At 39.5% G+C, this 25,439-nt stretch overlaps 1 protein-coding gene across 2 annotated transcripts; it reads right to left on the bottom strand.

Annotated features, from left to right (window-relative positions):
• Positions 1-1,354: 1,354 nt before the first annotated feature.
• Positions 1,355-23,743, bottom strand: LOC129005715 (pyroglutamyl-peptidase 1-like). 2 transcript variants are annotated; one of them, XM_054434687.1, is made up of 4 exons: positions 23,632-23,743; positions 21,180-21,454; positions 3,710-3,939; positions 1,355-2,893 (listed from the first exon to the last, which is right to left on the bottom strand). In XM_054434687.1, exons 2-4 carry the CDS (start codon positions 21,426-21,428, stop codon positions 2,710-2,712), a joined length of 663 nt encoding a protein of 220 aa, XP_054290662.1. In that variant the 5' UTR covers positions 21,429-21,454; positions 23,632-23,743; the 3' UTR covers positions 1,355-2,709. The 2 variants fall into 2 exon arrangements, with proteins under 2 accessions (XP_054290662.1, XP_054290661.1); XM_054434686.1 differs by having other exon boundaries at positions 21,180-21,434; positions 23,632-23,738.
• Positions 23,744-25,439: the final 1,696 nt, after the last annotated feature.

The following is a 25,439-nucleotide window of genomic DNA, read 5'->3' as shown; positions in this document are numbered from 1 at the left end:
CCTCAGGTCCTCATTCTCCGTCAAATCCCATGTCCTTGGTGAACCATGAGATCCTTTTGACTATGGTAACATGTTCTTCCCTTTGATCTCAAGTCAATAGGCCAAGTGATCCCACACGCAGACCTTGCAGGGCACATAAATATCACGTAAAAGGCTGTCTCCTCCTCCTCTCCACATTTCCTACATAAGGCATTCAACTTGAATTCCCATCTTGTGTAGATGTCCGCGGAATACCCAATGGTCGCTGATGAAGCCAACCACCTTCCGCAGCTTCCAATTCAGCACAAGAGGGCATGCCACGATCGCACCGGTAGGTGTCTGCAGCATTCTCTTTGACTGTACGTTGCCTTCTGTTCTTTCCCAGTTCCTGTTGTTCAATGCCCATCCTCTGGCGAACAAGCAATACCACACGTCGGCTCTGGACCTATGAGCGGGCTTTCAGCTCCTTTGTTTGCCCACTTGCCAGCTCCCTCATTGCAAGCAATACCTTTTGTGTCCTGGAACCCAACTAAGGATAACCTTGTTATCTCCAGGGGCTTTCATAGCCTGATGACAGTCTCATACTGCCTTAGATGTAAAGTCAAAACTGTCCAAGTTCCATTAGTTCTGCTTTGATGTCCGATTTCATGTATATGGTGTGGCCTGTCACACCGCTTCAAACACAACGAGCACATATCAAACAAGTTCCTGCACACTCGGACAGGACAACAACTTCTACCTGGAAGGAATACAGTGGGAGTTTCCCCAGGCTTACGCAAAACTGCGCCTTGGGTATGACTCCATATATATTCCCGCCCCAGTTTCTGTTGGCTTTTTCGAGCCATCCGCATACCAAGTGATCCCCCTTTTCATGTATTCAGTTTCACCTGTATCCCACCATGCAGCCCTGTCAACAATGTTGACATTATACGCTTTTCTAGATCTGTGATCTTCACCATCCTGTTTGGTACCTAACATGTTAAAGGTGTCCATCTGTACCTTGTCCACAATTTGTATGCTTACTGAATGCATTATACTTCAGTTGCCACTGCAAACCATTCTGTAGGCTGCCATCCTTGCCTCCCCTTTCACAATGATGTCGAGAGGTGGCAGGTTTAGCACCACTTCCAGGGCTGCAGTTGGAGTGCCTTTCATGGCTCCTGTGATGCTAAGACCACTCGCTGGATCTTTTGTAGTCTCTTTGCAGCGGTAATTTCCGTTAACTTTGGTTCACCAGACCACCAAACCATACACCATCATCTGATGAAGACTAAGCTGAGATAATGTTCTGAAGCTGGATGGGCCATTATATCTTTGACGGGTTTGTGGCAAAAAATCGACTAGGTGGCAAGGATTGGTAAAGTAAAAACTTACATTGAATTTACAACTTATCTATATTAAATTCATATAGTTATACATTTTGATTACAATGAAGTTGCAACAATGAATGCAATCATTTAGTTAAACTTGTTTCAATTAATTATAATTGATTAATTGAAACTTCAATACTTAAATAAGTTTTATAATGTTCATATAAGAGGTAAGATTATAGGTCGGCCGCTTAGAAAACGACCTGCGCGCTAATGTTAAACCAATGCTGGAGGAGGTCGCTTTCTAAGCGGCCGAACTATAGTACATTGCTTAAATTATACTAATCATAAAAACTATATAAAAAATTACCTATATAAATGAATACATTTAAAAAAAATTTTTTATATTAATAATATTATAATAATGATAGTAAATAAATAAATACGTATAAATATTTTTGACCATAATATAAAATTTTGACACTTATTGTGAATTGTGACAAAATGTAAGATCTAACATGGATTTTTTCACAAACATTATTTATTGACGTTTGTAATGCAATGTACTTTGTCCACTGCAATAAAAGAATTATTATTATTATTACTAACTACAAACTACAATTCATAAAACAATCACCGTACTTGATACTAATATAAAATAAATGATATAATAAATAAATTCTGTCTAATACGAATGTATTGTGCAATATATCAACATTTTATTTGGTAATTTATTTCAAAGGTCTTATCCTATTAATAGTGCATGTAAGTAATCTTCTACATGTTTGGTTTATTTTTATAAAAAATTTAATATTATTAAAATATTATTTGTGCCTTCTGGTTGATTGCAGAAAATTACAAGGCATAATGTCTACACATATAATAGATGCCTTCAACAAAACTCCTGGTCACAGATTACTTAGGAAAATACTATTTTCTTATCTTATCATTGAAGACTAGCTGGTCAAACATTGACTAAGATATTATATAATTTGTAGACATACCTGTATTCTTCTCTTTGGTTATAGTTTTAAACTAGGCACTTACTGTATAATAACCCTGACTTATTTAGTTTCTTAGATACGGTACTCAATGTTTGGTAGGCGCATTGAAATAAATAATCTTAGAAACATAATTCAAACGACCTATAGGCCTAAATAATAACTAAGACTGATCCTGGTGTCAAAGAATCAGAATTTACAATCCTTATATGTGAGAATCAGAATTCAGAATTCTGACATGCGAGGATCAGGAATCTTTCTGGCACGTGAAAACCTAAATTGATTGAATCTGGATGTATTGCACATTGTAATCCGGTTTGTACATTTAATAATCAGGTTCAGCACATTTCATTTTGTACTTTCTCTCTACATTTTTATGACACCCTCTGAAACAATTGTTATTATGCCCACTGTTTGCTCTATGCTGACAACACATGTTTAGCCTTACTACGCAGCTGATCCACCAAACACCTGATAATATCGGCCAAACCTCTAGCAAGCTGTTCGGCAGAGTAAGGTGCATCTAGAGGTGGAACATGGATGAAAAGGGATCTTGAACTGTCAATACTTAGGGATGTGTAATATGTGTACTCGCATAAATACCTGTAACATTCCAAATGTTAAACTGTTATTACGATCAGATAGTTGAATGTAACAAATAACTAAAATTGTCATTGAGCAAGAAATGTTTGAATACGGTATAGTGGAAGATGTTAAAGTGATTACCATTATTTATAAACTGATTTTGACCAACAGAAAATATTGGATAATTTTTTGTAACCCATGATTGTTGCAGGTTACTATAGTATAATATTTTTTTGTATTTCCAACGCCTCTGTAAAATAAAGTTTGTTTTCACTCCAATTACAAAAGAAATTTGGGTTCAGATTAGTATACTGCTTGGAATGGATTAAATTAAAATATAAACAAAAATATCTTGGCGTTGTTGTGTAAAATAAACTTTATCTACTAATCTTTTCATACCCGAGGTTCATTCCCACCTGAATATGCTATCAGATTCCAGATCCAAATGGAAGAATTACAGATCCTTCCATTCGACCCCTTAAATATTTGTTCCGTATATATCAGGTTTCGTTCATGTTGGGGAACAAAACTATCATTTTTGCACCGAATCCAAGACTCTAATCTACCCACTAGGATAGTAAAACACCCAAGGATAGCAAGTTTCTGCAATCTATTGAACAACAAAAACTTACTCTCACTAACAATAACTTAAAAAAGAATTTGGGGCACATTCCTGACACCTAGGTTTAAACTTATAGGGCCTACATAAAACTTAACTAGGTTGGTCTAAACTAGATGCTCACATCACTTGTGATATTAACATACCTACAGTTACAAAATATAATTGTGTACACGGGTATAACAAATATAATAACAAACTTTATCAAACTCTACCTTCCAGCATCCTTGGATATTTCTGCTTGTACTTCTGCTGATGCATTTATTCTGTCATTTACATCCAACAAATCAAGTTCAGATTGTAACACTGGGGCTGAACCAAAGCAGCATTCCTTGCAAGATGGGGTTTGGCCGTAAATATCACATCTCTCGTAACCAGACTTTTGAGCGGCTGTTTCCAGTGTGATCTTCTCTGCAAGATTTGACACTCCAACATGGATTACGAGCTGAAATAATTGAACCGTTACTGACAATATTTTGGAGAATTAGGGGGAATATTGAACCGCCACGAGTTTTATGACCGTCCAGAGATACTTGAACCGCCACGATCATTAGTGCGGATTATAAGGGTCAGTTTCACAGGGTTGAAAAACAGTTGAACTGCCACGCGGGTTCTGCAGGTAGCGAGGGAACTTTTTGATATATTTATCCCTCCATTATCCCACTTAGGTATAGGATGGAATAAGAGTTAAGATATAAGGAACAATAATAATTCAAGCAACAAACTGTAGTTATTAGTACAGGCTATCATAGTACAATAACTCTAGTAAAGTTATCATAGTATTATTATATTTAAGTGTAGCCAACCTATTTCCAAGAGTACCCAGATTACGTGCATAATAAAACCACGCTGTTTTGTGTTGTTTGGTTTGAATCCCGATGTGCGCCAAATCATGTGTGGTGCCACTAAACTGTCTAACACAATAACCATGTGTTCTGTATTTACTTTAATCATTTGTTTATTTTTTTGTTATCCTAGCAACCTAGGTAATAACAGTTTTAACAACAGTTTTTCTGATTTGAATCTAGTGGATTACACTACTTAACTATTCTCTGTAAATTAAATGACCTTTTACTAGAATGATTTGTTTTAGTGCGTCTATCCGCTAGAAATGGTGACCCCGACTAACAAGTAAATTATTTCAAACTAAATTGATGTTTTTCCTACATTAAATTTCAACCTTCTACCAAAACTTCATTTATTTTTCACCTTTCCCCAAATTATCGTTTTACGCCATGGACCAAGAACTTTTGGAGCGCCTAGCTCAATTAGAGAGTGAGAATGCCAACCTACAAAGACAACTTCAAGATTTGAATGGAAGACAAGAACAAAATCACATTTCTGTACATCCTCAAGAAGCCAACCTACCTGATCTTCCACCAGTTCTACCACAGCATCAGCCAGATCATACAGCCCATTCCGACGAACGACATGAAGATCATCACATCCACCGGGTAAGCATAAAACTTCCACCATTCTGGAAAGAGAAACCAAGGCTCTGGTTTGCCCAAGTTGAGGCTCAGTTTACACTGGCTCACATCACGAGTGAAACAACTAAATACTCTTATGTAATTTCACATCTTGATGAGCGCTATGCTAATGAAGTGGAGGATCTTATAATAGATCCACCTGTTGAAACTCCTTACTCTACTCTTAAGTCTGAAATAATCAGACGGTTGTCTCTATCTGAGGAGCAACGCATTCGTCAGCTATTGATGGAGGAGGAACTAGGTGACAAAACTCCTTCTCAGTTCCTACGCCACCTTCGATCACTAGTAGGTTCGACCACAATCCAAGATAGTTTACTGAAAACTATTTGGATGCAGAGACTTCCTGCTCATGTACAAAGTATTTTGCAAGTCCAAACAAGTGCCCAAACTGACACACTTGCAATTACTGCCGACAAAATTCTAGCAGTCCAACCTAATGCATCTTTTTGCCATTCTCTCACTAGTATGCCTACATCTTTGAATGCCGTTAATTCACCAAATCCTAAATCTTCATTTTCTGATGACCCAAAATTAACTGAAGTTTTATCAAAATTATCTGCTTTGGAGTTGCAAATGAAAAATATGCGTAAAGATGTTGATTCCCTACGTGACAGGCGACCTAGGTCACGTCAGAGGAGTTTGTCTAGTAGTCGTTATCACGCAGGTAGCTCCTCTGACACTACAGAGCAAACCAATCTATGCTGGTACCACAAGCGTTTTGGCTATCAAGCTGAGAAGTGCATTCCACCATGCAATTTCACTTCTCCGACAAACTCCAAAGGCAGCCAGTGATGGCGTCAGCTGACTGCCAAGCTGGAGGGCGCCGCCTACAAATCGTCGACCGTACAACTAATACAAAATTTTTGATTGACACTGGATCCGACATATGCTGCCTCCCTAAATCATTCGTTTGTAAGAACCAAAAGCATATAGAATATGAACTTCGTGCAGCAAACAACTCTGCCATTCACACCTACGGTATGATGACATTAACATTAAACTTAGGGCTGAGACGAGCTTTTACATGGAATTTTGTCATTGCTGATGTTAATACAGCGATTATAGGCTCTGACTTTTTAGCACACTTTGGATTGCTTCCTGACTGTCGTAATCAACGGTTGATTGACAGTGTAACAAACCTTTCTGTTCTTTGTCAATGTACCTCAATCCCTCATTTCAGCATAAAAACTATCACACCCAATTCTCCAACTTCATCAATACTGGCAGAATTTCCCATGATTACCCGACCCTCTGGTACACCAAGAAAAGTGCTCCATTCAACCTTGCATTTCATCAAAACGACCCCTGGCCCCCCAGTTTCATCTCGTCCACGTCGACTCGCTCCTGATCGGCTTGTTATAGCCAAAGCCGAGTTTGATGCCATGCTCACCGATGGTACTGCACGTCGATCTGATGGACCTTGGTCATCACCCCTTCACATGGTCCCTAAGAAACCTGATGGATGGCGCCCCTGTGGAGACTACCGTGTTCTCAACGCTAGGACTATTCCTGACAGATATCCTGTTAGACATATCCACGATTTCACCCATTCTCTCAGAGGTTGCAAGTATTTCTCTGTGATCGACCTAGTGAAGGCCTACACACAAATCCCTGTCAACCCTGAAGACATCCCGAAGACAGCCATTACAACCCCCTTTGGATTGTTTGAATTCCCCTTCATGTCCTTTGGCCTCCGCAACGCAGGACAAACTTTTCAGCGTTTCATCGATGAAGTAGTTTTTGGTTTAGACTTCTGCTTTCCTTATATAGATGACGTCTTAGTTTTCTCTAAGGATGAGACTGAACATGAAGCCCATCTACGAACTCTATTCAATCGGTTTTCTGATTATGGCATACTCGTTAACGTAAATAAGACTGTTTTGAAAGCTCCAAAGGTTACCTTCCTAGGATATGAGGTATCATCTGCTGGTACTCGACCACTTCCTGAACGTGTTGAGGCTCTGCAACAATTCACCCGTCCCTCTACTGCAAAAGGTTTGCGTCGTTTTCTCGGCATGTTGAATTTCTACCGCAGATTCATTCCTTCAGCAGCCAAGCAACAAGCAGCTCTCCATGATGCCCTCTCATCTCTACGTGGAAACCAACCTGTAAATTGGACTCCTGAATTGGATGCTGCATTCTTATCCTGCAAAGAACATCTCTCCAATGCTACCTTGCTTGTTCACCCTGACCACAAGGCCCCTCTCGCATTGTTCTGTGATGCCTCGAGTACCCATGTAGGAGCTGCTCTCCAGCAGATGGTTGACAATAAAACATGGGAACCTCTCTCTTTCTTTTCACAGAAACTGACACCAAAACAATCCCTTTGGCCAGCCTATTACCGTGAGCTTTTCGCTGTATATGCCGCCATTCGTCACTTTCGTCACTACCTTGAGGCAAATCATTGCATAGTTTTCACAGACCACAAGCCAATAACATTTGCCTTCAGTCAAAAACGTGAAAAACTACCTCCTGTTCAGCAAAACCAACTAACATTCATTTCACAATTCACTACAGACATAAGACATGTTTCTGGATCGGCCAACCTAGTAGCTGACGCATTTTCTCGTGTAGATTCATTGTCAACTACGGCTCCCAGCATTGTAGATGCCAAAACTTTGGCACATCATCAAGACTCTGACCCTGAGCTACAAGAGATCCTTAAGGTCCTTAACTGTTACAGGTATGTGTGCAGCTGTGACAGGACTGAGCTGGAGACGATGAGGGGTCCTACCCCGAAAGGGTCCAGTCTTGGATATTAGCAGGCGTAGTGAGTGGGTCACGGTTCGGCTGCTAAACTGCTAACTTTTTTGCTTTTCTTGTTTTAGTAATGGCTGAAAGTAAACGAACGGAATCATTACCCCAGGTGGGTACCTGCTCAAGCGGGGAATCCCACTCCTCCTTTTTGGAGGACAAGCCCATGGATTCTGGGGAGGGCAACGATCAGCTTTCCTTTAACAATGATAATGTTACTGTGCAGAACACCGCTATGGAGACGGAACCTGGGGAGATCCTGGACTCGCCAGAGGTCTTCTCGAGAAGTTCCTTAACAGCAAGAACTCCACCCAATTCATCTACTGATGTGCTTGAGCTTTGCCACAGGTTAGATGCAGACCTGAATAAGCCACTAAACACCAGCAGTGCTGGCGACTCTCCATCTCTGGCGGATGTTTCGTCCGACTCTGAGATCACTTTTACAGTTATGACCAAAACTGAGTACAATATGTCTGTTAGAGAAAAGAAAAAGGCTGAGGGCACGTGGATCCCTAACAGACAGTGGAGAAAGAGGAAGCGAGAGTCCCTGAGTTCTCCTGGGGAAGGTTCAGGCGTATCACCGATGCGTAGAACCGGATCCGATAGTAACCCTGGGTCGTCTCAAAATCCTCCTTCTAAGAGAAATAAAAACTCTAATCAATCAGCAGATGGACTCGTTGCAGGAAAGGCCAGCTACAGAGATCAGCTTGTGGGTCACAAGTTGGCAGTAGCTCCAGCGGCCTATCCCGATGCGAGATTCTCTGTTGAGGAATGTGATTTGTTGCAGGACAAACTGATGGAGTTGGTGTTTGGTGATGACGGCGCCAACATTCCTCATCAGTTTGAAAAAATTTACCATGAGAAGGGTGCTCTTGTCGTAACTTGTGGTAATTCTGAAACAACTGACTGGCTAAAGAGGGTGGCACCGAAGCTGGCGCTGGGAAGTGAGGGGAGTATGGAGGTCATTGTAGCAGACTATAAGGATCTGTTGCGCACGACCAAAGTGCTCCTACGCACTGACAGGCGCTTGGCCAAGGTCGAAGCCTCTAAAGTGTTTGTTCAGATTGAGCGACAAAATCCTGGTGTCACGACAAAGGACTGGCGCGTCATTGGTGGGAAGAGGAAGGATGATCATCAGATTCTTGTTCTTGCTATTGATGAAATGAATGCGCAGGTTCTGAAAGATCGTGGCTGGATTATCTATCTGGGTCTGGGGAAAATACAGCTCAGAGTTATCTCTGGTGCTCCCTCTGATGACTCAGGTTCTTCAAGCGAACCTACAACACAGTAAGGCTGCCACGGCTGTGTTCTGTCTGAGCACGGTTAAGCAGTCCTTAGATTATGCCTTGATTCAAGAACCCTGGATCAATAATTTTAGAATTGCGGGGATGGGAACTATAAAGGGTAGCATCTTCTCTGCATCTGTACCACACCCTAGAACTTGCATTTGGGTTAAAGAGGGGCTAAAATGTAATCCAGTTCTAGAGCTTTGTTCGAGGGACGTAACAGTAATTAAGACTGTATGTACTAAATCCAACATAAATCTGCTGCTGGCCTCTGTTTACATGCCACAGGGCGACGATGGACTGCTCCCATCGGCCGAGGTCAGAAGATTGGTCGACCTCGCACACGAGTCTGGATCTGAACTCGTGATAGGCTGCGACTCCAATGCCCATAATACGGCCTGGGGATGCAGGGACACTAACAACCGAGGTAGGTCACTTCTAGAATACATAGCTTCTTGCGGCCTACTTGTTGCAAATGTAGGCTCAGAACCAACTTTTTTAAGCAGGATAGGCCAATCAGTAATTGATCTTACCCTGTGTTCGGCGGGTATGGCTGACAGGATTATTGACTGGTCAGTGTCCCTTGAGCCATCCCTGTCTGATCATAGGCACATTGTCTTCGGGTTGGGGAATTTCTGCGGCGAGGTTCGCTTATTCAGGAGCCCAGTTAAAACCGACTGGGCATCCTTCAGAGCTGATCTTCGGGGCAGAATTGCCTCGAACCTGAACACATCTCCTATTAACACAGTTGATGCGCTTGACGAGGCGGCAGATCGTCTAACTAGGTGCATAGTTACATCCTTTGAGGATAATTGTCCTTTGAGCAAGGGAAAGAGCAACAGGGCTAGTTGGTGGGGTCCTGAACTTGCCTCTCTTAGGAAGAGAGTAAGGGCCCAATTTAGGCGAGCAAAGATAACCAATAATTGGGATACATACCATACAACTCTCACAGAATATAACCATGCAGTACGTAAGGCCAAAAGGCTCTCATGGAAAAATTTTTGTGGAAATTTAGAGAGTATCAAGGATACTTCTAGAATACATAAGGTACTTGTTAGAGACAGGCATGTTACTTTGGGTGCCGTTGAGGGACCGGATGGTGTAATGGCTTTTGAACCTACCGAAATACTAAAGGTTATGGTAAAAACTCATTTCCCTGGTTGTATTGTTTCTGAAGTGCAGCAGGAGGAGGTGAGTCCAGAGCGGCCTAACCTGGGCCGTCGTGCCACTCATTCTATGTGGAGCACTGCTTGCCGCATAGTCACCTTCAGCAAGGTAAGATGGGCTGTTGGCTTATTACGACCCTTCAAATCGCCGGGTCCTGATGAGGTAAGACCTGTTTGTTTGCAGGAGGGTCTTGATACAATTATACACCCACTCTGTAAACTTTTCAGAGCCAGCTTAGCGTTAGGACACATTCCCTTAGGGTGGTGTAATTCGCGTATTGCATTTATTCCTAAACCAGGAAGGGATAGTTACACTGACCCTAAGTCATTCAGACCCATTTCTCTATCTTCTTTCTTTCTTAAGATCCTAGAGAAGTTGGTCTCAAGATATATGATGGATACAGCTCTTAGGACACATCCTTTACATATTAATCAGCATGCGTATGTCTCAGGAAGATCATGCGAGACTGCGTTGCACCATCTTGTAAGCAAGATTGAGAAAGCTCTAGAGAGCAGTGAAGTGGCCCTGGGTGCCTTTCTCGATATTCAAGGTGCTTTTGACAATACTGGTACTCCAGCGATTCTTAATGCGGTGAGAGCAAGAGGTTTTCACGGTATAATATGTAGATGGATTGAATCCTTGCTTCTCAGTAGGAAGGTTAGGCTCTCACTCCACAATGATACGATCGAGGCAAGAACTACTCGAGGATGTCCTCAGGGGGGGGTTCTTTCTCCTCTACTTTGGAATTTGGTAGCAGACGACCTTATAAGGACCCTCAACGAAAGTGGGGTTTTCGCCTTAGGTTATGCTGATGATGTTGCAATCCTTGTGGTTGGAAAGTTCCACGGAACCATAACTGACCTTATGAATAGAGCTTTAAGGGTAGTGGACCGTTGGTGCCAGGATGTTGGGCTCTCTATAAATCCCAGGAAAGTTGTAATGGTACCCTTCACAAGAAGGAGGAAACTGGACGGGATCGGCCCACTAAGACTGCAGGGTACTGTAATAGAGCTGCAGAATCAGGTGAAGTATCTTGGTGTAATTTTGGACAGATCACTTCACTGGGGACCACACCTTCAAAAAGTTATTGAGCGTGGCAAATGGTCCCTTATGGCATGCAGGCGGATGGTAAGTGGCACATGGGGGTTACAGCCTAAACTTATGCACTGGCTGTATGTATCTGTTGTTCGACCCGCCCTTACATATGGTTCGCTTGTGTGGTGGCCAAAGATGGAATCAACTATAGCTGTCAAAGCTTTAGCAGGAGTTCAGAGGCTTGCTCTTATTATGATAACTGGGGCAGTAAGTAGCTGTCCTGGAGCGGCACTTGACTGTCTGCTTGACATGCTACCTATTGACATTTATATTAAGGTGGTAGCAAGTAAAACAGCCCAACGCCTTAGATGCGAAAACTTATGGATAGCCTCAGGGAACAATAAAGGGCACTCTAAAATTGTTCAGGTGGTACATAATGATGAATTGGACTTACCTTCAGATCACATGTCCAAAAAATACTCCTTTGGAAAGCCTTTCAAAGTACTAATACCAGATAGGAAGGATTGGTCTGGCGGAAAAGGACCCATACCCACAGGTGACTTAGAATGCTATACTGATGGTTCTAAGATCAAAAATGGGGGCACTGGAGCAGGTGTGCATTGGATGAATGGAGGCACTGGTATTTGTCTTCCAATGGGGGTGTACCCAACTGTCTTTCAAGCGGAGGTCACTGCCATTCTAGTTTGTGCTCAAGAACATCTTAACAAAGATATCAGAGACAAAACAATCAATATCTTTACTGATAGTCAAGCGACCTTAAAAGCATTAAACTCTTACGAATTCAACTCCAGGCTCGTGTGGGATTGTCTTGCTTCTGTGTCTGAGTTGGGTAGGAGAAATGACCTTACGCTTTGCTGGGTACCAGGACACTCAGGCATCGAAGGAAATGAAGCTGCAGACAGATTGGCAAATACTGCCTCTGCGACATCATTGTTAGGCCCGCAACCCTTCTGTGGCATCTCACGAAACAGTGTATGTTCTGCGATTGCGTCATGGGCCAAGGAAAAGCATCGCAAACGCTGGGTCGATGTTCCCCTTCTTAGGGTCAGCAAGCTTACTCTGTTTAGGCCTTCCAAAAAGGTTGCCTGTGACCTCTTGAGACTAGACAGACGAAGAATTAAATTAATTGTTGAACTGATAACTGGTCATGGAAGATTCAGGAAACATCTACAACGGATGGGCTTATATGATGGTGAACCGATCTGTAGGTACTGTGATAGGTCAGAAGAGACAGCTGATCACTTACTCTTTGATTGTATTGAGCTCTCTGACGCTAGATTGATAACTCTTGGAAATATGGCTAGAGGTAGATTTCTTCCTGAGGATGAACTAATTGGGAAGCTACAGGCATTCATTGGGCGCCTCAACTTGTAGGTCAACAAGAAAGCAATTAAGTATCTGGGGTGCGCAATAATTCGATTTCGGATGAAGTGCTTTAAGTTCTCGACCTGCCCCTGTCAGATAAGATAAGATAAGATAAGATCCTTAAGGGAGAGACATCTCTTAATTTGAAGCTTGTCAAAATTCCTGGAACAGACCTTGATGTATACTATGACACAACAACTTCAGTACAACGACCCTTTGTCCCTGAGCCCCTTAGACGCTCAGTTTTTTAATTCTATACACAATCTAAGTCACCCTGGCATCAAAGCTTCGGCAAAACTTGTTTCTAATCGCTTTGTTTGGCCCCGAATTCAACAAGACTGTCGAAACTGGGCCCGAGCCTGTGAGAAATGTCAACGTGCTAAGATCTCCCGTCATGTATTTACACCCCATGGATCGTTTTCACTCCCATCATCAAGATTTGATCATGTTCACATTGACATCATTGGACCACTTCCACCATCCGGTCCATACAAATATTGCCTAACAGCTATCGACCGCTACACCAGATGGCCAGAAGTTCATCCATTGAAAACCATCACCGCAGAAGAAGTAGCTGAGGCTCTGGTGATGTGCTGGTTTTCCCGTTACGGCTCACCCTTGCGCATCACAACTGATCAAGGACGCCAATTTGAGTCAGCATTATTTCGTGCCCTTGGAAAGACCTTCGGTGTAGAGCGAATCAGAACTTGCGGCTATCACCCTTGTGCTAATGGTTTAGTCGAGAGATTCCATCGGCAGTTTAAGGCAGCTCTCATGTGCCACAATGATTCAACATGGCTTGAAGCACTTCCCATCGTACTACTCGGCATTCGCAGCGCATATCGTGAAGACCTTCAGGCATCTACTGCCGAATTAGTTTTTGGCCACCAACTCCGTCTACCTGGAGAACTTCTAGACCTCCCTCAAGACACAACTCGTGAGGAGGACCCGGCTGACTATGTAGTTCGCTTACGTCGACACATGTCAAATTTAAGACCTGTGCCCACATCTTGGCATGATAAACCAAAGACCTTCGTTTTTCAGGAGTTAAAACGGTGTACTCACATATTTTTGCGAGATGACTCTGTTAGACGATCACTACAACCACCTTATACTGGACCGTTTCCCGTGGTTTCTCGTGATGATAAAACTATGACTATAATCCATCGTGGTAAACGTGTGAAAGTGACGTTGGACAGAGTAAAGCCCGCGTATCTATTGCAAGATCTTACTCCTTCAACACATACACCCATCCATAATAAACATTCCAGAAATCCACCCTCCACAGTGTTCCCACTCAAGACCCTACCCTCAAGCCAACCCAAGCCTTACGTGACCCGATCTGGTCGTACTGTGAAATTTAAAGTGCCCGGTCTTCCAGACTCCGCAGGGGGCTAATGTGGTGCCACTAAACTGTCTAACACAATAACCATGTGTTCTGTATTTACTTTAATCATTTGTTTATTTTTTTGTTATCCTAGCAACCTAGGTAATAACAGTTTTAACAACAGTTTTTCTGATTTGAATCTAGTGGATTACACTACTTAACTATTCTCTGTAAATTAAATGACCTTTTACTAGAATGATTTGTTTTAGTGCGTCTATCCGCTAGACATGAATCGTGCGACAAAGTATAAAGCGTGTGACAAAGTAAGTAAATGCAGCAATTACCAGCTTTCTGTACTATAAACAGTGCAAGGAAGCCAACTTTGTTGGGTGACTGTAGGAAAAATCTGTTTCACCCTTATACGTGAAATATATCACAGACTTTGAACTGTGATTATTTTTACAACTGACGGACAATGTGGATATAATTGTGGACTTGAGAATTGCAGTAAATGTAAATCATAACATGGTTCCTTTAATACATTTAAAGCTAGCTTTGAAATATTTTTAAGTTGTCATAATTAGTTCTTAACATGGTTATACAATTTATTAAAAACAGCTATCTTATCAAAAGTATTGTATCAGTTTTGTTCATCAGGTCAAGGAATCCTGAAAAATAACTGGTTTGTTATATATTTTAGTTGGTTTATAGTTGTTATTTTAGAGCCAAGAATTAAACAAGCCTGGTATAAATATAAAGATATCAAAGTTGAACATCCCATAGTTGATATAAGCTTGTTATCAATAAATAATTCATAATAGTAAAGATGCAAATTGTATGTTGAGTTGTTGTACGCGAAAACAAAATTTACCTACTTACTGCATGCTTATGTTAACAGTTATGTACAAATCTATAGGCATATACCGAATACCACGCCGTCTATAGGTACTATGCGTGAATTCTTCGGGTTGCCGGAAGTTTACCCCCTTTACATATTTCTAAGATTTCAGAGAAATGGCGATGTACGGGCTGGAATTTCAACCCCCCCTCAAGAAAAATTATTTGTGTAGCTTAGTTGGAGTTTTACCCCCTGTACAAATTACTTAAGTGTTCACAAAAATGTCGATGTACGGGCTGGAATTTCAGGCCCAAAATGGGGCTAACACAAAGACCTGAATTAACGTACAAACGAATTCGAACAAATTACCAATAATTGAGTTCTAGAATGTATAATGACAGCACATTCTGTAATGGATTCAAATTAACCTGGTTTTATATCAGAGCTTCTTAGCCGATATGGTGACAGTTCACTTAAAAACAACGTGCAATGTAAATATTGGTACTATTTAATATTCTGTTGGGCAGTTTTATAAAAATGAAAAATTCTAAATAAGAGTTAATAGCTTATTGGTAATGTGTGATGAATGTGATAAATTTTCGATTGAAAGTGTGCCTATTATGTGATAAAGAAGGCAATGATGGATCGCCAAACACCAATCAAAAATCCGTAGCTGTCTCAACCTAGGCTCTGAACCCGATATTCAAAAGCGCATGAGAATAGTTTTATGAATATACTTTTGTAGAAACGGTGGAAAAATCATACCGTTTATATATTTCAAGTTATATTTTTATGTTTTTGTTAACGATGTTGAACATTTTCGCTTAAAATTTCGCAAACTAGCATTAATTACTCATAACGTTAATATTAAATTTCTGAATTTTCAGATTAGCTGTGTAGCAAAATACAAATTTTCTTAACGTAGTGGCTGTCACCAATCACGGTTTTAGGGCTATAAGTCCTTAATTCCAAAATTAGTCAAAATCCTTCCGCTGGATTTCGAGGTATATACAGGATGGCTGGTCATCAGTGTGACAAAATTTTTTTGGGTTAAGTACAAAGTAATTGCAGCGTAATGATACATATAAAAGGTTCCAAGTCCAAAAATTAGCTTCTTTAACATTTAAAACATAGAAAGCCGGCATGTATTAAGCAAAAGTTGTATTTTTGTTTCAGCTTGAACAGTAAATACAGTAAAAAAGTTTCCTGTTTTCTGGTATTCAAACCACTAAAACAAACATCAGAATATCTAAACCTCAATAGTGTAGCATATGGTTAGAAAGCTTCGGCCACTTTCTTGCATACAGGGTGTGAACAAGCGGGTCGCAGCTGGCGGATAGCGGACGTTCCATCAGATATGGTGGACAGCTGCGAATAAGGGGTAACCCGAATAAGCAGTCCCGGACCGAGGCGGCAGCACCAGAGGGCGTGGGAGGGTGATCTGTGGCAGGATCACACTCAGCAAGTCCACATGAGCCCGATGACAGTGCTGTGTCATGGCGAGGAAGTGCCGCCATAAAATAAGCACTGCCCGTACTACCTTGTACGATAGGGTTTGGATACCCAAAGGCTAGGAGAAGGACACTCTGATGTAACACCGAGGTCAGGTTGGGATCTTGGAGCTGTGGTGGAAGCCACCAACCTACGAGAAGGCGACTCGGAAAATAAACCCCTGGTCCTCCAGGTTGGGGGTTGGACGTTGGGCCGACAACCCACTCTGGAAAAAACAACTGTTACGAATCGTAGAACTAAAGCCTCGGAAGCCGGACGGGAACAAATGGAAAAGACTAGGATACGCACAAAGGACTTACGAATGGGCACATGGAATGTTAGAACATTAGCTGTACCTGGTGGCTGTGATATATTAGATGTAGAATTAAGTAGATATAATCTAGATATAATAGCTCTACAAGAGACCAAATGGCCTTATGCAGGGAAAATCAACACCAAAGAATATGTGATATATTATAGTGGTACAGACAATGGTAGATACTACGGAGGAGTTGGCTTTGCCATAAAAAAATATATTGCTGAGTCTGTGATAGGCTTCACGCCAATAAATGAAAGAGTGTGCAATATTAGAATAAGTGGAAAATTTAAAAATCTATCCATATTAAGTATTTATGCACCAACAGAAGAAGCTGACGATGAGGATAAAGATAGTTTCTATGAAATATTAGAAGAAGAAATAAATAAACTACCATGCTACGATATGAAATTAGTCTTAGGAGATGCTAATGCAAAGGTAGGGAGAGAGGAGATGTGGGCAGAAGTAGCAGGAAAGGAGAGCCTTCATGAAACCACAAATGAGAATGGGCTTAGACTCCTAACGTTGGCTATTTCAACGAGCATGAAAATTAGCAGCACAATATTCCCTAGAAAACAAATACACAAAGCGACTTGGTCATCTCCAGATGGAAGAACTGCGAATCAAATCGACCATGTGCTAATAGACATCAGACATGCTAGTAGCATTATGAATGTGCGAACAGTACGAGGAGCAGAATTTGGGACCGACCATTATTTAGTACTTGTTAATCTAAGACAAAGAATAGCGTTAAAAAGGAAGAAAACATCAAAAAAGGAAATCTTAGACACAGAGAAATTGAAGTTACCACAAGTACAAAAGGAATTCAGGATTAAGCTAGAAAATAGGTTTGAATTACTGACCGGTGAAATCGCAGAACCACCTATAACAGAACCAAATCTTGTCCAAAAACAATGGAAGAGAGTTCAAGGAGAGGTTAACAATACACTTAAAGAAGTGTGTGGTAAGAAAAAGAAGACTAAGAAAAATCCATGGTTCTCGGACGAGTGCCAAACTTGGTAAACAGAAGAAGAGAAATCAAGATCAAATGGATTGCAAGCAGGAGAGCTGACAATGAAGAAGAGAAGAGGAAATCAGAGCAGCTTAGAGTAGAATACTGTGAAATTAACAGAAATACAAAACAAATGCTTAAAACATGTAAAAGAAACTTTCTGAAGCAAAAACTGACCAAAGCAGAAAACGACAGAACCACGAACAACACCAGGGATTTTTATAGAACAATTAGATTTTTCAAAAGTGGTTTCTCTGCAAGAACCTATGGAGTTAAAAATAAAAGTGGAAATGTAGTAGTAGATAAAGAATCAGGCATTAAAGTATGGAAAGACTATTTTGAAGAACTTCTAAACTGTGATGGACCGACAATTAGAGACATAGAAGAAAATCTAAGCTACCACAATGTTGAACCAAATGTTTTACCACCCTCAGAACAGGAAGTAGAAGAAGCAATTAGGTTACTCAAATGCAATAAAGCCCCTGGAGAGGACGGAATCACAACGGAAGTAATTAGAAGTGGTGGAAAAGTCCTAATCAAAGAAATTCATAGCCTTTTAACAAATGTATGGAATAATGAAATAATACCAGAGGAGTGGGCAGAAGCGATAATAATTCCATTACATAAGAAAGGTAACAAACAGTCTTGCTCAAACTACAGAGGTATCTCACTTCTAAACACAGTATATAAAATATTCTCAAAAATTCTATTAATGAGACTAAATCCGTACACAGAATCAATAATTGAGGATCAACAAGCCGGCTTTATGAAAGGTAGATCGACAGTAGACCAAATATTTTTGCTTAAACAGGGAATCTCAAAATATTATGAATATAATAAGAGTTTTTATGGGATATTTATTGACTTCAAGAAAGCTTACGACAGCATTGATCGAAGGACCTTATATAGGAAAATGGAAAAACATGGCATACCTAAAAAGTTAATAAATTTGACAAGATTATGTGTTGACGAATCAAAAGCGAAAGTAAAGGTAGATGGAGAAATGTCAGAGAGCTTTAGTATAAATACAGGAGTGAGACAAGGGGACGGGATTTCCCTTACTCTTTTCAACATAGCGATTGAAGAAGCTCTACAAAAAGTAAAAAATCTAAAGAGGGGCCTAAAATTGGGTGTAGACTTAAATGTCATGGCCTTTGCAGATGATGTGGCGATATTGGCTGAAAAGTCGGAGGATTTGTGTTTTCTAGCCGACAAGTTTATTCAAGAATGTAAAAAAGTGGGTTTGGAACTAAATGAGGAAAAAACCAAAATAATAAAGTTTGGACGACATCCCATCAATAGAGGCACCAATTTCAATATAGCCAACTAGTTAATTGAACCAGTAGAAAGCTTTAAATACTTAGGAGTTACTGTAAATAGCTTTAACATGGAAGATACAGAAATATTAAGTAAATTAGCAAATGCCAATAAATGTTTAGGTGCATGTATGAAGCTACTGTCATCAAGACTCCTATCATCTGATACAAAAATAAGAATATATAAAACCATTATTCAACCAGTATTATTGTATGGAAGCGAGACCTGGGTCCTATCCAAAAGAAATGAAGGACGCTTGATTGTTTTTGAAAACAAGGTCCTAAGAAAAATATTCGGCCCAGTAAACGAAGAAGGAGAATGGCGGATTAGAAAAAACAGAGAGCTACGAGCGTTATACCAGGACCCTGATATAATAGCTTTGATAAAGGCAAAAAGATTAGGCTGGCTAGGTCATGTATTGCGAAGGGAAGAAGGAACAAGACTGAAGGAAGTATGTTCTGCTGTACCAACTGGAAAGCGTCCACTGGGTAGACCAAAAATGAGATGGTATGACCAAGTTAAGAGAGATGTGAGTCAGTGTGGAGGGACAGTGGAGATGGCAGCGGACAGAGAAGCGTGGAAGAGGCTGATCTACGAGGCGAAGAATCGACTGCGATTTGTAGCGCCCCAGCAGTAAGTAAGTAAGGGTGTGAACAAATAAAATAGTCCAATGTTTTTTTTTAAATTTTTATCAAACATCTTAATTTTTATCTTTGAATCTATTTACAATGGAGTTTTTACCACTGATCCTCCGTCATTTTCTATTATTCTTATTCAAAATTTAATGTATAACACGAAAATGACATTGTCTACTTAAATCCATTTACAGGTAATTGAGAAATAGCTGTATTCAGTTTGAAAACATAGTTATTTTGGAAAAACATAAAATAATTAATTCTTTGGGACTTGGAATCTTTTATATGCATCATTACACTGTATTTACTTTGTACTTACGCCAACAAAAATTTGTCACACTGATGACCAGCCACCCTGTATAACAGACAGACAAACAAACAGACATAGCTAGTATTATAAGTATTAAAGAGTAGGATATACGCAACATTTCTCTGCAACATCAATTGCTGTGTTTTTAAAATATACAGTGCTGAAATAATAATTAAACAATAATTAAAACAAAATTCAAAAGTTTTAACACTATCCGACATTATAAGAAAAACGTACTGTCATTTCCCTGAAATGAAAAAATCTATGGGAGAATCAAAATGTTAACTCAAGTAAAAGTAAAAAAAGCAAACTAAAACCAAAACAAATCTAACAGCTTATGTGTCTTCAATATTTTAAAGGTGATAAATTACAGAACTTTAGAGTTAGTATAGAACATATACTGACATATAAACATCATTGAAGTTTTTTTTATGTTGGCACACAAATTAAATATAATAAACACGTAGTATGTTTAAAAAAAAATAGGAAGTAACTATGAGAAACCTAAATCCTTAATACTTAACGTTGTGTTTTTGTACTAGGATGTACATAGTTTTTTGCTCGCAGTTGCCTTGAATCTTGACTCCTAGTCCATCCCATCCTATATCTAAGTGGGAAACTGGAGGGATAAATATTTCAAAAAGTTCCCTCGCTACCTGCAGAACCCGCGTGGCAGCTCAACTGTTTTACAAACCTACAAAACTGACCCTTATAATCCGCTCTAATGATCGTGGCAGTTCAAGTATCTCGGGACGGCCATAAAACTCGTGGCGGTTCAATAACAGCCAGAATTAGACAAAGACAAACGGACATATTTAATTGAGAGCAGGAAATAAGTAGAGAAGAGAAGAATATTCAATTGTATTTTTTCAATGTATGCCTGGTAATAGGAAAGAAATTTCCACTAGGCAGACCAAGAATGAAGTGGGTGGACGAAGTTCAAAAACGTGTTTAAAAGACTTTTTATTACCTACTTTCAAGTAGCAGAAGGTGGAAGAGAAATGTCAATCGATTTTTGGCAAGGCAAAAAAATGCTGGAGGTTTCAATGATCGAGGAATTATTAACTTAATCCAATTATTTTATTACCATGAATCTTGTCAAAAAACTAGGTCTAAATTGATTATTAAATGTCCAGAAGGAAATCAATTGGTAGGATGTGGCCAACCGCTCAACTCTACACTGTTGGTTTTGTTGTACATAACTTACTCTTTTGTTGTGCCAACATTGAGTGCATTATTAACTAACCTTAGTTAAACAGCGAAAATAAATAATCTGTAAAAAAACCTGCATAGGCCTAGATAAAATAAGGGATTTTCTTACCAGCGGCTTATGAGAATCCCACAACGTGGGAACTTTCTTTCCCACATCATTGTAAGCTACTGGGATCTCTTCGGTTACCAGACAAATGCCAAGTTCTTTATCAACACCAGTGGTGTGCAGGAGTTTGACAGCCTCCCAGCTGGCATTTACAGTATGATTCCCAAAAGGCCCGAATCCAGTCACAATCACAGTGTTCCTCATTTCACACTTAGAATTTTCATGTAGTTCTTGTTCTTGAAGTGCTTCCATGACCTCCTTCAAGTGTAAAAAAAAAACTGGAATATGAATATACTGTAGCTCAAATATTCAAATCAAAACAATATGATTAAACAAAACAAATAATAATTCAAATCACAAACAAAGTTGAGGATCCGCCGACTTTCTGGAAAGATGCTCTTATGTCAGTTTTGACTGACGAGAGGAAAAATATGAACTTTATAAAATAATGTAACAATGACGAATCACCTGTCTGAATAGGATGTTAGGCTATGTGATTATTAGAAAATAAATAACTCTCTTTTGGGCTCGGTCCTGGGCCCTCTTTTGTTTCTCATTGTTGTGAATGACCTCCATCTCCAGGGCAGAGCACTCCTGTATGCTGATGACACCTCAATAATAACTAGAGGGAAAGTTATAAACCAAGTTTTGATAGAGGCAGAAGCTGCACTGGATGCTGCTAAAATCTGGTTTGCCAGAAATCGGCTACAGTTGAATGGAGACAAGACCCAGAGGATGTTATGCACTTTAAGCAAAACAATGAATATTGATCAGCAAAGCAGCGTGAAATTGCTGGGCTTCAGCCTAGACCCTAAGTTTACCTGGGAACAACATATCAGTCATGTATGTGTTAAACTCTCCCGTGTGGTTTTTCTTCTGTGGAAACTTAGGGAGGTCGTCACTGATAAATATTTGATAAATGTATATCATGTCCTATTTCAAAGCCATATCAGATGTGGAATCCTGCTCTGGGGACATGCTCCTGGCTGTATAAAAGTGCTTCGTCTGCAGAAGAAGGCAGTCAGAGTGCTGTCAGCCGCTGGTTATAGAGACCACTGTAAGCCCCTATTCGCCAACCTTAAGGTTATGACCATCTTCAGCCAATATGTTTATTACGGCTTGATTAATCTCAAGAATAACATAGGTGAATATCAACAGAGGGGTGATCTCCATAAACATGACACCAGGCATGCACAGAAACTTGACATTCGTCGATGCAGGTTATCAAGATCCTTGGCAGCCCATCCCATCCCAGCCATGCGATTCTACAACATGTTACCGCCTTGGGCCCACACTGAAGACATGAAAGCTTTCTCCATGCGGATTTTTAACAAACTCACAAATGAGCCGCTGTACTCTTTTTAGGAAGTGTCTGGCGAGTACTTCTCGAACATATAATATGCACCGCCATCACTAGTTTTTCTATTTTTAAATATTGGTTAAATAAGAATGTTATTTTTTTATTAGTTTTATTACTGTAATTTTATTTGACGCAGTCTATCCAACAAGTGTTGGGCAACGACATAGGAGTTGGTCTGGTCTGGTCTACTTGTAAACATTAGTTAAATGGACTTGTGGTTGCTTGTAAGTTAAATGGGTAGACTTCCGTATCTGTTGCCACAATCAACCGAATGAAAATATTGATTATTCGATTGTTTAATTCGATATATCGTTTGGTTAGTTATGTTAGGTTAACCTTACCTAACTAACCTAACGATATATCGAATAATGGATAAGTTATATCAGTCGATATTTTCATTCGGTTGTTTGTGCCAACAGATACAGAAGTCTACCCTTGTAAATACTTTGTTGTTTTCACTGTAAGATAATCAATATGTTTTAACAATTAAGTATTCATTTGACTTGGCTAATGCATGTAGGCCTACTGTATATGTTGATCTGGCCTAATAAATGGCTCATTGACTTATAAATAAATATAATTCGTAGGAAAACAAATAAAGTATCCACATTAAGCTTCCTGCCTTCCAAAAGTTGCATCAATGCCAGCCTTGGCAGCCCACATACAAAATGTTAAAAAGGCTTTAAAGAATTAATAGCGGCTGCACTTTACTTGACGTCCTACACTCATTCGATTGGTTTTTTCGATTCGATATTTTCATTCGATATATCGTTTGGTTAGTTAGGTAGTTAGGTTAGGTTAACCTTACCTAACTAACCAAACGATATATCGAATGAACAATCGATATATCGATCGATATTTTCATTCGAATGAGTGTAGGACTGAGAATGAATGAGAGAGAATGAGAATGATTTATTTCCTGAAAGCAAACGATTTATTTCCTGATATTATGTACAAGGAAACGTCAATACATCAAAATCTTAGCCTAAGCCTGCAACACACCATGCAGAGAATTGAAAAACAAAAACAAAACTTACGTCAAGTAAAGTGCAGCCACCAAAAGTATGTAGCCTACATATTAATTTAATAACTCACCTTTGTTTTGAAATATGTTAGTACAACAAAAAAACTTCTATTTCCAAACTTCAGAATCGAAAAGTAAACATATATAATCTTTTCATAACCTAACCTCTAACCTCGGTTCAGCTGTTCAGCAAATCAGCTTCAGTGACAGCAGCTGGAAACTAGCAAGCATGGCAAGCAACAGCCAACAGCCGAACAGCCGACACTGACAACCAAGGACACTGGCGAGTGACGAGGAGAGCACAAGTTCACATGTACAGAAACCTTATACTGACGTCATAAATATCGAATGTATATATCGATTGTACCGGGTGGTTACGGGTTTTTCTTCGGAATTTAAGTATCGGTTGCACCGAATAAGTAAAGGGGTTTTTTTGTAACACTTTATTTGACGAATTGAATACTCTCGGTAGTTTATCCATTATAAATCAAATAGTAGATTTTAATTTTTTTTTTTATTAATTATGTTACATGAATTCAATGTAATAAATAAAATTTTTCTCATTTTAGTTTTATACCATAAGTCCTTTCATATGTAACATTACTCAATTACTTTTATTTATATATATATAATGACTCATATATAATTGGGTTAGGGTTCACTTACTCTACGAATCATTGACACAATGAGCCTCCAAATATGTAATTCTTAAAACACATGGCTCACTTACTCTACAAATCATAGTCTATACGAGCTTCGTAAATAATATTGAAGGTTCACTTGCACTACAGGCTCGTATACTATACGAGCCGATCAAAAATATCAAATAAATGAAGAGGGTTCACTTACTCTACAGATCATTGTGCCTATGAGCCAAGCGTATGAATTCTTGAATAATTCAGGAATAAGCTCGTATAGTATACGAGCCAAAATACTGAATTTAAATAAATTACAGGAGTAGGCTCGTATACTATACGAGCCTATTTCATGATAACTATTACACAAATAGAAGACGGCTCACTTACTCTACAGTGCATTGGCACAATGATCTGTAGAGTAAGTGAACCCTCTACAAATATTAGAAGGCTCACTTACTCTACGGTTCATTTAGCTACTCGTCGCGCGGTTTGCAGCACATCGTTGCAGGCGTGTATGGTAAACCAATACCGCAGTTCTGCCGTTCTGCCTTACTTTTGCCGTTTACTAGTCTTGCAGCGTGAAAGAGAGCTTGTTATGTTAATGCATTGTTGAATTTTTAACTTGTGTACTCGTTGCTAGAAATCAAGCAATTATCAAGTACCGGTATTACAGGAGCTATTTTAAGAGTTATTACAGACTTAATTTTCAATTAATTAAAAAGACTCACGTAAAAGCTTATGCAACTAATGGAATTACTTACTGTGTTATGAACATTTCTATATAATTAAAGTTGTAAATATTTTAAAATTGTTTAGAAGATTGCCTTTTTAGTGTTTTCTACAAACGTGTCTCAACTTAAACACATAGCCGCATTAATGTTAATGTGCATGTGCATTTTCGCCAATGATAATGTACCAATGTCGACCGTAACAATGTCTAAACTTTACTTTAAAATGGATTTGTTGTTAAATTTTTTTATATTTATACATCATACATAATTTAAATGTTTTTACGTGACAAAATAAAGAAATATAACAAGCTACATTACATACAATATAATTTAGGCTTGAGCTAATGGAAAACTGTAGTTTTCGCATACTTGTCTTAACTTACAGATTCAATTACATCAGTAGAGAGTAAATGTCTGTTCTGGAACTTGATTTTTGGAAAAACACTGTCTCTTCTGGAACCGAGCTTTTTGTTTCAAAAGGCGAGTGCATTATTTACTTGAGGTTTTCAT

The sequence above is a fragment of the Macrosteles quadrilineatus genome, unplaced genomic scaffold (assembly GCF_028750875.1).
Source record: "Macrosteles quadrilineatus isolate MER2022 unplaced genomic scaffold, UCM_ALF_1.0 Scaffold_31__1_contigs__length_1484076, whole genome shotgun sequence".
Lineage (NCBI taxonomy): Eukaryota > Metazoa > Arthropoda > Insecta > Hemiptera > Cicadellidae > Macrosteles > Macrosteles quadrilineatus.
This window is presented reverse-complemented; position numbering and strand designations above follow the sequence as displayed.

Bases quoted from the DNA above. Each gene is read 5' to 3' on its own strand.
- LOC129005715 (XM_054434687.1), bottom strand. From the start codon at position 21,428: ATGGAAGCACTTCAAGAACAAGAACTACATGAAAATTCTAAGTGTGAA. The intron at 3,940-21,179 runs GTAAGAAAATCC...CAATTATTTCAG, and splicing joins GGGATTCTCATAAGCCGCTG to CTCGTAATCCATGTTGGAGT. The intron at 2,894-3,709 runs GTAGAGTTTGAT...GGAATGTTACAG, and splicing joins ATATCCAAGGATGCTGGAAG to GTATTTATGCGAGTACACAT.